The sequence below is a fragment of the Urocitellus parryii genome, chromosome 9 (assembly GCF_045843805.1).
Source record: "Urocitellus parryii isolate mUroPar1 chromosome 9, mUroPar1.hap1, whole genome shotgun sequence".
In the NCBI taxonomy this organism is placed as follows: domain Eukaryota; kingdom Metazoa; phylum Chordata; class Mammalia; order Rodentia; family Sciuridae; genus Urocitellus; species Urocitellus parryii.
Window position 1 is genome coordinate 83,017,223 of NC_135539.1, and position 13,731 is coordinate 83,030,953.

The 13,731-nt window shown below is 38.9% G+C and overlaps 1 protein-coding gene across 1 annotated transcript in view; it reads left to right on the forward strand.

The window, feature by feature from the left end:
* Lyst (lysosomal trafficking regulator) overlaps positions 1-13,731 on the forward strand; it is a 157,074-nt gene that overhangs the window by 121,460 nt on the left and 21,883 nt on the right. Inside the window, exons 41-45 of the mRNA XM_026413069.2 lie at positions 1,002-1,068; positions 2,353-2,509; positions 4,561-4,701; positions 6,165-6,382; positions 10,143-10,373. Coding sequence (XP_026268854.2) covers positions 1,002-1,068; positions 2,353-2,509; positions 4,561-4,701; positions 6,165-6,382; positions 10,143-10,373 — 814 coding nt within the window. The remainder of the gene's footprint in view (positions 1-1,001; positions 1,069-2,352; positions 2,510-4,560; positions 4,702-6,164; positions 6,383-10,142; positions 10,374-13,731) is intronic.

Here is a 13,731-nt window from a genome sequence, read left to right on the forward strand (position 1 = left end):
TATTCTATAAAACTGTTCTTACTTTTGACCAAGGTTTTTAATTAGAAAAGCCTTAATAGAATTAGCATTTAATATTTCTAAGTTTCGTATCCCTAGGAAATAATAACTTATCCAAAAAAATGGCTGTTTCTGTATCTCGTACGCAGAATTGGTTTGACCTACTGAACTTGAGGTTTGTCTTGCTGTTGACCTCGTTACAGTGCCAGTTATTCCATCCTAGTTATCCCTTCCCTGTGCCAGACCAGATGGCTCCCAGCCAGAGCAGCCTGTCTCTCCTTATCAGAGTTGTTTCTCTGACTATTTCAAGAGCCACACAGGATGCCACTTGATTCTGTAGCATGGAAAAGTGAGGACATGGTCCTGGCATTCTGTCACCTCCAAGAATTGCAGCATGTGGTATCCAGCCAGGGGGAACACCCACACTATGCGGTTACACGTGTGCACGCATACCGTCACTGTGCTCAGTGCATCCCTCAACTCCTGATTAGATTGCATGATATTTATTGCAGTACTCATTCCAAATCTCAACTTGGTCATTTTAAGCATGTATCATATATTCAATTTTTACTAACTAGGCTCATAATTACATAGCCTCCCCTCATGATTATAATTACTGTCCAAATATCCCTTTACTTTATTCTGCCTGACTCATAGAGTCTGGAAAATGGAGCAAGAACTTTCAGGTCTTGACAAAATCAGCTGCCATGGGCAGCATCAGTTATGACTTGGGGAGGCTGAGGAAAGAGGGGGAGCAGCTCTTGTTGAGGTTACACATGAGTTAGGAATTCTAATACAGTACAGACCTGATGAAGAATTCTACCTTAGTTGTTTAAACAGCCATAGTTTTAAGTGGTGACTGTTGATTGCAAAGCAACACGTGTAAACATAAAATAAGGGCCAAGCATTTCGTGGATCCCTTGTTTACTCCCAGTATGAAACACAGCTTAGTCCTGGCAATATCGAGTTGTTTCAGACTTTTCTCATTATCCTTTTCTTTGTAGAAATCTCTCTAAGCCTATAGCTGTGCAGTACAAAGAAAAAGAAGACCGATATGTGGACACATACAAGGTAGCTTTAGCTTCTGTTCATTCAGTGATAAATGAAAAATGGGGTTTTGTTTATAGACTTGTGATGACCTAATTTTAAATTTATACTATTGCTTTTTCTTTTCATTTCCTTGTACTTTAATTGGCTGACAACTAGAAATCATTATATGAAATCAATTTTCTGAGAACTCAAGAGAATTAAGAAAAAGAATACCTTTATTTTGGCATAAATTGAAAGCTAATAATCCATTGTTATTCAAATACATAATTGTAATTCTTATAAAAATCATAAATCTTTCCAGGGACCTGCTATTTATATCCCCCAGTGTAATTTACATAGCAATATAAAATATTGATTGTATATCATAAACCTTATTAATCATTAAAAATTATGCATTGGTTTATCAAAACAGAAATTTACCAGATTTTCAATTTTAAAAGTAGAAATGAATTAATTACCTTTTTCTGTGATATTAGTATTATTGGAATTCTATTGGAAATATAAAAAACTCACTTGCCACAATTATGTTCTTCACAACAGTATCAAGATAAAAGCAGCTGAAACAGTTTTCTCATATTCACACATTATTTTATATCACAGTTCCCAAAACATTCCTCTAAGAACCTGTGACTGTCACAGTTTGATTTTGCACTTGAAAGTGGGGCTGTCTATAGGAGTATGAAAGGGATTCAAAGATCCAGTACACCTGACTTTGTTATGGAGCCAGACAGAACCGAGGGGAGATGTACACAGTGATGTACACAGATGTTAACTTCCTCCTTCATGTTGGGAATACAGGAATCATAAAAGATCACCATGTTCTTTTCCACCTCTGTGTAACATACTGCAGAGCAGCCATGCAGTATTATAGTAACTCTGTAATAATGGGTGATGTCTGCATTTCTATTGCATTTCCCCTTCTGGAGAAACATTCTGTATGGACAAGGTGAAACGCTATTCAAATGCAGGCCTCTCTAGAGATGGGAGCAGCTCCCGTTCCTTGGGTGCTTGATCCACTTAGATGTTGGGAGCTGGTGTGCTGGAGGGAGGATGCAGGGCAGGTGGGGTTTCTGAGTAATTAAGAGCACAGGGGTGCAGATGCAGGGTAAGCTCAGGTGGTCAGGCTCACAGGGTTTGGGACAGACTCCTAGACTCTCTAGGTGGTTGAGGTCTCTGGTCAAGAGTGGGCAGACAGGCCAGGGAGAAGAGCATGGGTGACAGGGAAGGATGAAAAGGGAAGCAGCACTTTCCCAGTGTTGCCTGAAGCACATGATCATTAGTCTTCTGGGGCTTTGTTGCCTTCAGTATCTGGAGGAAGAGTACCGCAAAGGAGCCAGGGAGGATGACCCCATGCCCCCTGTGCAGCCCTACCACTACGGTTCCCACTACTCCAACAGCGGCACTGTGCTCCACTTCCTGGTCAGGATGCCTCCTTTCACCAAAATGTTCTTAGCCTATCAAGGTAAGGGTGTTTTTTTATAACTGCACAGAAAGTCTATTGGGTCATCAGAACAAAGAAATCTTTTGTTTTTTCTGACTTCTTGAGAACTTATTGAGACTAATGACATCACAGGAATTCTATTTATTCCTTCACCAAAATCTTCCTCAAAAGAGCTGTAGTACATGAAATCATCTTACTATTGTCTCAATTTTTAGCTTCAATTTAAACATGTCTGCTTAAAAACATGCAATTCACTTTTTAAAAATTGGATGTATTTTACAAACCATAAAATGTACCCTAATTTTATAGTGTAAGCAATTAATTTTTAAAGATTTTTCAACATTATGATTATTTTAAATCACCAGCAAATGCCATAATTTCATTCTTCTTTGTAGCTGAATAAAACTCCACTGTGTATATATACCACATTTTGTTTATCCATTCATCTGTTACCAGACACCTGAGCTGGTTTACAGCAGTTACACTGCTATACACATTACTAATATGCCCATATACTATAGTATGCTGATTTTAGCACTTTAGGATAAATACCAAGGCATGGCATAGCTGGGTCATATGGTGGTTCATTCCTAGTCTTTTGAGGAAGCTCTATACTGCTTTCCAAAGTGGCTATACTAATTTGCTGCCCCACTAACAATGTATGGGTACCTTCTTTCCCACATTCTTGCCAGCATTTATTATTATTTGTGTTCTTGATGATTGCCATTTAACTGGAGTGAAATGAAATCTCAATGTAATTTTGATTTGATTTTCATTTCTCTAATTTCTAGGAATACTGAACATTTTTTCCATATATTTGCTGGCCATCCAAAAGCTTTATATTAATTCAATGCAATCCCCATAAAAATACTAATGACATTCTTCACAGAACTAGGGGAAAAATAGTCCTAAAATTAATTTGGTAGAATAAAAGACCCAGAATAGCCAAAGCAATCTTAAGCAACAAAAATGATGCCAGAAGCATCTCAATACCAAAACTCAAATTTTACAGTATGGTATTGGCATCAAAGCAGACAGGAAGACCAAGGGAATAGAATAGAAGGCACAGAGACAAATTCACATAGATACAGTCATCTGATAATTGACAAAGGTACCAAAATCATATGTTAGAGAAAAGACAGCCCTTTTAATAAATGGTGCTAGGAAATCTGGATGTCCATATGTAAAAGGATAAAACTATATCCCTATCTTTCACCCTGCACAAAAGTCAACTCAGAGTGAATCAAAGACCTTAGAATTAGGACAGAAACTCTATAACTGCTAGAAGAAAACATAGGCTCAACACTCCAACATATCAATGCAGGCATAAAACACAAGAAATGAAACCAAGAATCAGTATTTGGGGTGGCATCAGTTTAAAAAGCTGCACAGCAAAGAAACAAGAGCATGAAGAGAGAACCCAATGGAAGAAGATCTTTATCAGCTGTTCCTCCAACAGAGGATTAATATCCAGAATACATAAAGAACTCAAAAGACTGAACACCAAAAACAAAATAACTCAGGGCTGGGGAAATAGCTCAGTTGGTAGAATGCCTGCCTCGCATGCACTCTACCTGGGTTCAATCCCCAGCATTGCAAAAAGTAAAATAAAAAATAACTCAATTAATGAATGAACAAAAGAACTAAACACGTCTCAAAAGAGAAATATAAATGGACAACAAATATGTTAAAAAATGTTCAAAATCCCTTGTTTTCCTTCTTTATAATTCTTTCACTCAGTAAACAAATTGTTGTGTATCCATTATGTACTACTGTAAATGACAGATAGCCAGGCTCCTACTTTTATGGAACTTTTATTATACTTGGGTAATAATATAGTAATCAATTAAGCAGTATGTATATTATGAAATCATGATTGAGGTGAAAAATAATGGAACTGGTCTCAAATTATTTATGGAAATACATATTTTCAAGGATATAAATTCTCTCTTAAACTATGAACAAACAAAATAAATATTATTTTGATCTTTTTGAAGTAGCAAAAGTTATGACAGGCTTCAAATGAAATTAAGTCTCTGTGTCTTAACTATATTATTTGTATTTCTTTGTAGATCAAAGTTTTGACATTCCAGACAGAACTTTTCATTCTACAAATACAACTTGGCGCCTCTCGTCTTTTGAATCCATGACTGATGTGAAGGAGCTTATTCCAGAGTTTTTCTATCTTCCTGAGTTCTTAGTCAACCGTGAAGGTACAGCAGCAAATCATTTCTCTTTTTTAAATAGTTTAGTTATATATGGACACAATATCTTTATTTTGTTTATTTATCTTCATGTGATGCTGAAGATTGAACCCAGAGCCTCACATGTGTGAGGCAAGCGCTCTGTCACTGAGCCACAGCTCCAGCCCCCAGCAGCAAATCATTCCTAACTTGTACTTCTGAGAGAGTGTGATAATGTTTTCATTTCCCAAAATGAAAATAGCTGCACACTGATCTCCTGAAGCTCTGCAGGTGCCTGGGCTAGGACCTCCCAAACTGGCCCTGGGCTGCTCCAGAATACCTGGGAGCTCTCAGATAGCCCCCATCTCACCGCATGGTAATTTTATGTAAGCCCTCAGTTTATACCTCACATTGTATCATTTCAAAACACTTTCAAAATTGGTGAAAAAAGATCTTTCTACTGTATTCATGCACAATCAAGAAGTAGACAACACTTCGATATATAGGGATCTTACTCAGTTTTCAAAAGATCCTTTTTAATTTTTGTCTGTTATGTTGTTTAGCTTTTCTGTCCGTAAAATGTAGCACAAAAACATTTTTATTCAAAGGTATTTCTTTTAGGACGATTTTTTTTTAAAGAGAGAGAGAATTTTTAAATATTTATTTATTTTTAGTTTTTCAGTGGACACAACATCTTTATTTTTTTTATTTTTTTAATGTGGTGCTGAGGATCGAACTCAGCGCCCTGCGCATGCCAAGCGAGTGCGCTATCGCTTGAGCCACATCCCCAGCCCTGATGATTTTTTTTTTTTTAATAAACATTTCCAAGGATTTTTTTGGGCTAACAGACTGAGACAGACAGAGATGAGCTCATTTGTGTCACGAAAGGATCCTGGTATTCCACTTGCTGGTATCACTTTGTTGGAACAGCAGTGCATTGTAGAAATGAAATCAGAACAGATACCCATGAAATTAATAGGCACTCTCAGTTTATTCTAGGATTGTATGTGCTTTGTATTGGTTGGGTTTTTCAAAGTACAGAATACTATTTACTAAAAATTCTTAAATAATTATAACTCATTAAATAAATTCATTTAAATGTTAATACCAAAAAAATTGAAGTTTTAGTTTGATTTTAATCAAGTTTACAATTGACCAGATATTTAAGAACTTATCTCATTTGTAGATTTGATTAATGGGAATTTGGAATTTGTGAGCAGTGGTTTTCTACTTTTTCTTCATCTGATTTGTGGGTATAAAGTGGTACATGGATCAAGTTGAAAGATCTTAAGTTTAATCCTGATAGCATTTATGCACACAGCCCTCTCCTTAAATCAGAAAGTGAGCGAGCACTCATGTTTCTTACTGCAAAGGTCAGCGCTCCTAGCTTGGGAGTACTCATCTGCTGAGGCCAAGAGCTCTTGAGGCCTACTCTGTGCGCTGAGTGAAGCATGCTTTGGGAAGTAAACATTGATATTAATCTTCTCGTTTAGGTTTTGATTTTGGTGTGCGTCAGAATGGTGAACGGGTTAATCACGTCAACCTTCCCCCGTGGGCACGTAACGATCCTCGCCTTTTTATCCTCATCCACCGGCAGGCTCTAGAGTCTGACCATGTGTCCCAGAACATCTGTCACTGGATTGACTTGGTGTTCGGGTACAAGCAGAAGGGAAAGGCTTCTGTTCAAGCCATCAATGTTTTCCATCCTGCTGTAAGTGATTCTTACAATAATCTGCGCATACATAAGATAGAACCTGGATATTTTAGTTACCTGGTAGGCTGTTTCTTTAAAATACCCAACTTATCAAACAGAATTGGCAATTATACTGATTTGTTATTATTCTTACCCAAGATTTTTGAGGTTTTATATTTCAACTTTTAAGAAATATCTTAGGTACATGTTAAAGGTTCCTCAAGACCACCCCCAGGTTCAGTATTTACTAGGTGGATTTAAGGACTTATCATGCAAATCAGATTTGTAATGGGAAGGGTACAATGCAAAATCAGCAAAGGGAAGAGGAACATGGGGCACAGTCTGGGAGAAGCCAGCACAAACCTCCTCCAGTCTCCTCCTGGCAAAGCACAAGAACACACTTACTTCCTCCAGCAACAGGTTGTGACACACGTGAAGTATTATTGTCTGCCAGGATGCTTGTCAGAGACTGAGCACCAGGGCCTTTCGGGGCTGGTCACAGAGGCACCATCTGCTTTGTACATGCTGGAGCTCCAGACTCCCAGAGGACAGCAGGTGTTCAGCAAGCACAGCATTGAGCAGTGTAGGCACAGTGGTGGGAAGGCTCTGACTGCCAAGTTCCCAGACACCAGCCACGGGCCGCCTAGCAAGCATATCTTTCCAAGGAGAACAGTCAGCTTGCCACGTTAACTCTTTTCTGCACACTCTCCTACGCACATGCTCCGTTTGAAAACAACATCATTTTTCCTCATTACTGAAGCAGTGCATGTGCCTTGGTAGGAAAATTACAACATACAGACTGGCAAAAGGAAGAAATTTATAAATAAGGTTTGATGTCACCATCCCAAGAGAAATATGAAAACCAACTTCCAGACTTTTTTCTGTACAATATTCCAGAAGTATAATAATATTAGTACAGTTAGGTACCCTTTTTCTCTTCTGAACAATTAGTCTTAAATTACTCAGATCACTAGATATCATTTCATATGATTTTTAATGGCTACTTACTACTCCAAGTATAGTGATTTATTTTACCAGTATGCTGTTGGATATTTAGTTAGAATCTGTTTAATATCTGTTTAATATCCTTGAGGTTATTTCTTTGATTTCCTAGAAGTATAATTGTAACACTTTCACGTGTATTTTTTATGTTGTTGGATAAACTAACCTTTTATTTTGAAAATATTATCTACTCAAGAAATATTTCTCTTGCTAGGCTTTGGGGTACAGAGGTATTGAGGGTAGATGGGGTTAGGAGGAGAGGTGGAGTAGATAGGTCCACCCTGCTGTGGAAGAGGGGTTCTTCTGAGGCCTGTTTAAGGAAATGTCTCTGGAAGCAGAATGTTTAAAAAGCAATTGATGATGAGAACAATATTTGCTGATGCTGCCTAGGGGTCACTCAGTACAAGTACAGAGATAACCTGTTAATTCACTGCATGTGATGTTTAACCTCATGGCTTCCCTAACTTTAAAAAAAGCAGGTTGAAGTCAACTGATCTTGGACTTCCCCTCCAACTGTAATTTTCTCCATAGATTGTGACAAATCTATAATTGTTTTATAACAAATGTAGCTAAAATGCACAAACAACTCTATACCTATGCTTATTTATGCCAGAGATTCATTCTAAAAAATAGTCTAAAAATAAAATTCTCTTTAGTCCCTTTTGCTATGTAATTATTTGGGGTACCTCCAAGGTTATATAAAATGAAATTCCTTAAGAGATTTATTATCTGGAAAAGAGAGTAAGACAGGTTTACCGATTATTCCAATAGAAGATATATGCTTTGGGAAAGTTATTTTGAAAAAGAAGATAATAATTTTATACAAAATAATAGTAGAGGAGGAAAAAGACCTTTTCCTTCTACCCATCATTGACTGAGGCTTCTGGAATAAAAAGGTAACAAGAGAAAGGCATTCAGATTTATCTCATTTGAAATTTATGTGCCATAAGAACGTTAAGAAAATGAAGACCCCAAAAGTGTTTAAACCCGGTATTTTTATGCTGAGTTTAATGGAAAGGGAAGCATCGTGGAGGAGTAGGATAGGATAAAAAAAGTCTGAGCCTCGTGCAAGAAACCGGGGGAAACCGTGAGGCTTACTGGCTCTGTCGTCTCTATGTGTCCTCTACCCTGACTGTGGAGCTCAGGATGCTCCTCCACTAGGGGAGGGGGAGGGCACCTCTCACAAGAGGGTCTTCTGACCTGCTTTAAGGCAAGGCCAAAAAAACCCTTTCTAAGTTTTATGATCAGCTTCAGGGAAGATCAGAGAGTCCTTCCTCTGGCTTAAAACATTCAGTGTGCCTAGGTGCTGTGTTTTGGAATAACATGTCCTGAATCTCACTGAGTATAAAATGAAGGGTTCAGATATAATTTTTTAGCTTCATTCATATTTGATCCTAAAATACGACTTTTAGAGCAATTAGGAACTTTTGCACCTTTTCAGTTATTCTTAAATAAAATCACATTAAAAGTACTTGGAAAAAACCTATCTGAAGGCTGAAGCTGCAAGGGAGTTTTCATCTGACTGGGAGGTTTTTCACTAATTCATTGGGTCTTCAGTATTTGTAAAAGGATAGTGTTTATACTATTGTTCTAGGGGCTGAATAACATTCAGTTCATGGGGCGATGTAGTGGTTAAGTGCCTAGTGTCTAAGTTCAGAATTGAGTTCAGATCCCCACTCTGACTCCACCACTTGTGGAACCTTGGGCAGATGGCTTAACCTCTCTGTACCTAAATGTGTACTTTTATAAAGTGTGAATGACAATACCAGCCTCTTATGGGAGGAATCAAATTCATATTAGGATAATGGCTACCATACAATTAAGTACAAATAACTGTTGACTTTTCCAAAAGACATATACAAACGCCTTTTGCCTTCCTTAATTCATCATTCATAATTACTTGGGGTTCCCTTAGAAACTTATAGCACCAAATGTAAAGAAGCACTAATTTTAAAGTAAATTTGAAAAGAGCTCATCAGATTTTTTGGGTACATGCAGTCAGGCAGCCCTGTGAATGGCCCTAGTTCAACAGGCATTTGTAATGACTATTTGGTCCCTGATGCTGAAGGTAGAGAGTGAGGGCAGTAAAAATGAAGATTATTTAACTTGAAGTGTTTTGGCATTTTATTTTGATGCTTATAGAAATGCTATTACCCAGATATGTAAATTAAAGTTGGCTGTGACTGGCTTAATGCCAAAAGCTAGATGTCCACGTGGGTATGCACAACATGTAACAGGTCTGTGGCCCGCTGCCAGCTTTGGATGTGAAGGAGTGAATACATAGCACGTCCCCTGACCTCAAAGTATGGCCACCCAAGAAACACAAAATAGCACCCCTTCCATCAACAGGCTTGGAGCTTTCATTGCTACTCACCAGGGACCACTTGCAATTTTCATTGTATTTTAATTTCAGTTATTCCTTTATTTATATATTACTTTGGACAGCAACTTCTTTAGTAGTTTCATATTACACATGAAATCTTGTATGATATTCTCAGCCATTAAGTTTAAATTGTTTTATAAACAAACCTAGTTAGCATCAGACAGGATACATTGTTTTTAATTCACTCATTTAGAGACACTGATTATTCCTATTCTGATCTCAGACAATTAATAGGTAGCTAACCTGATCAAAAATATCTTAAATCATTTGCATTTGAAATAGAGAGGAGCAAGCCATTGTCTAAAGAATAAAACCAATCTTGGTTTCCCTTTGGCACCAAGCCAAGTCTTACTCATCAGATGTCTTATGTTCTTTTGCTCTTTTACCCTGCAGACATATTTTGGAATGGATGTCTCTGCAGTTGAAGATCCAGTTCAGAGACGAGCCCTAGAGACCATGATAAAAACCTATGGGCAGACCCCTCGTCAGCTGTTCCACACAGCCCACGCCAATAGACCTGGAGCCAAACTCAACATTGAAGGAGAACTTCCAGCTGCTGTGGGGCTGTTAGTACAGTTTGCTTTCAGGGAGACCCGGGAGCAGGTCAAAGAAATTACCTGTCCGGTATGTCACTCATATTTTAGTAGAATTCAGCAAAACCTGATGGGACTCCTGTGGTTCTAGGCCCTCATGTGGGCTCTGGAGGCCCAGAAATGAATAGGTGTGGTCTTGGCTGTGAACAGCCCTGCAAGATAGGCTCAGGCAGCTAAAGCAGTATCCTATGTGTGGGTAAATGCTGTGCCAGTAAGAGAAAAAGAGTGCCTTCGAGCTCAGAGGGAAAGAATTGGTCATGTCAGACTGTGGCCCTCCTCAGGAAAGACAGAGAAGGGTTATTACAAGGGAAAGCCTCCCAGGATGCGACACATAGGATGAGGAAAGGAGTCTTCAGGACTGGCGCCCAGTGAGCACATGAGGATGCCCATGGAAGCACACAATCTGGGCCTGGGTTGTCATCTTAAGCCATAAGCTTAAGGGCTGGCAAGGGGCTCAGTGGTAGAACCCCACCTAGCACGCCCTCAGTCTTGAGTTCAAGCCCCAGCACCACTACAACAAAAAAGAGCACTGGCCAGAGGTGTGACTGTTTTGGTTTACACTTCCTGGGGAACTTTACAAATTTATTGGGCCTCCCACATTGTAATGATAAAAAGTATAGCCTCTGACAATAGGAAGTAGATATAATTTTTCTTTGAAGCAAGCCTTAATCTTCAATTAAGTTCTTCATATAAAAGTAGTAGAAGAAGTTAGAATGTTAACTGTAGAGTGCTTCGAGAGTTTGCAGGAGGCCAGTAGAGGTAAGGCAGTCGGGGAGGCATCCTTAGAGAGGGATAAGCAATGGCTCTCAGATACAGGGAGCTGTGCTCATTTTCAGAGAAGAAGATTTCCACAAACCTTGTTTTGACAGTTTTATATAATAATATGGCTCAAATATATCTGCACACTAGAAATAAATTCTTTATGCTCCTATATGTCAAATGTACATATTAAAAACAAACAAACTCATTTAACTATTAAGATTCAATTATAAATCATTAATATGTTGGGCATTCTTGTTTTGCTAAAACCAGATTACAATGTTGTTTTTCATGTTAGAAAGGAATATTTTTATTTTGTGTTTTGAAGCCTTACAAATCATTTAGCTGCTATCATTACCACAGTTGCTATTTTTAAAAATAATCCATTACTTTTTCTTGTCAAAATAATTTAACAATATGTATCTTAAAATTATAAATGCCACCTAATTTACTACTGTACTTATTGTTAATGAGCCGTCTTAAGTTGGCCTACATATGGAAATTTGGTAGTGTGTCTGCTGGCATTGGGATGTGGTACCAACTTGCCTCGTTGCCACCTCAGGACCTTCATACTGTCTGTCCTCCCCTTGGAATGACCAATTCCAGATGGATTCAGGTTGGCCCACACTGCACTCAGGTCTCTGCCCCAGCATCTCTGTCTTTCCAACCCTAATATCTAAAACAGCAGCTCTGTCATTCTGCCTCCCCTTCTGGTTTTGCTCCATGGCACACACTGTCTTTATCTATTGACTCTCTGTCCCCCACAGTCCTACTTGATGGAAACCCCATGGGAAAGGACTTTGTCTTGCTCATTACAATGTCTCCAGCTCCTAGGATGGTGCCTGACAGACATTATTTTTCAAACTAATGACTTCTCAGTTGCAAGTTCTTTAGAGTTTGGCTTGTCCGTACTTCTGGCTGACATGTCATGCATTTAGGTGACTGCTTCTCTATATTTGAAGCATTGTGAAAGCTTCCACAGGGTTTCTCCTTGGCCCTCAGGTGGTGTCTGCATAGAGTTCAGACGTAAGCCACTAGCTCTGAAACCCAGGGGCAGTCCTTGAACTTACGAGGATCAGCCAGATGACCTATCACTTCTGTGGATTCCAGTTCATTATGATAGTTAAAAACAACCAGAACTAGTTGAGAAGCATTTCAGTAAAGTGATCTTCCTTCTTGCTGACTCTGACATAAAGCAGTTGCCATGTGTCTTTGTATGTAACTGAAAAACAAAAGTTTAAACTCTGCAATTCACACGAAAGTATTCTTGAGGCAAGAAGTTATGAGTGATAAAGCATTACTAGAACTTAGCACCACTTTTTCCCAGTTTCAGCATTCATAGGCTAAAGACTTAGAAAAGAGTGCTTAGTTGGTTGCAGTGGCACACACCTGTAATCCCAGGGATTTAGGAGATAGAGACAGGAGGATTACAAATTCAAGGCCAACATCAGCAACTTAGCAAGACTCTGTCTCAGAATAAAAAATAAGAAGGACTGGGGGTATAGCTTAGTGGTAGAGCTCTTGCTACTATGCATGAGGCCATGGGTTTAGTCCTCAACACCAAAAAGAAAAAAGAAAAAGTTTCTCAGAATACCTGGTGTTGACCTCCCAGTCCTAGTGTGAGCATTTCTGAAGCTCCTCAGCTTTCCCAGAGATGCTCACTGTTTCCAGACCACTGGATGCCACTTAAAACTATATATTAAGCTGGGCGTGGTAGCCTGTGTCTGTTGTCCCAATTATTGGGAGGCTGAGAAGGAAAGGAGTTGGAGACCTGCCTAGGCAACACAGTGAGACCCCATCTCAAAACAAACACTCTGCCCCAGTACTGGCCCAACAGAAGCAGCAGAGCTCCTGAATGCTGTGTTTTTTTTTTAAAGAAGAGAGTCTGTAGGTCAATGATACCTGATTTTTCATTCATTTGGAAAATAACATAAATAAATTGCATTGAAAATATTTACAGGTTTGTGTGTGTGTGTGTGTGTGTGTAAATTACTGAAATTTGCTTAGTATGTTATTTTTATTAGATTTACATTTGAAAAGTTGAAAGCAAAACAACTAAACTTGTAAATGTTTAAAACAAATAAAAACCATTGAAAAATAAAAGATTAATAGAGTCTAAAACAATTTAAAAAAGAGCATGGAAAGAGCAGAATTTTGGGGAGAGATGCTAAAAGGGCCTGGTTCTTCCCTTTTTGCTTTTCCTCTCAACTCTGGTTTTCACTTGAAATAGAGAAAGTGCTCCGGTCACTGTTCACAGGCAGGCACCAGTGTCCCCCTCGATATCTTTCCCACACCCCGCCTTTCTTTGAGCCCACCTCTTCTTCTGCTCTAGGGTAGCTCTTGGTTCTCCAGAACTTCCTAGCACTTTCTGGATGACTGGGTGCTCTAGTCCCCTCTGTGTGCTGTGCAGGTAAGCTTTTCCATTCAGTCACAAGCATCCACTGAGGGGCTGATCCCAGGAACATGGAGAAGTCCATGGTGGCCTCTGTCTTCCAGGAGTTCACGGTTGAGTGAGCTTGTCTATGCCACATGTGGTCTTAATTTGTAGCTGTCATATGTACTTTTGGCTTATCTTCCACATTACAGTCCCCTATAGGCATCCACTTCAGCTTAGGTATTTCAGCTAACCT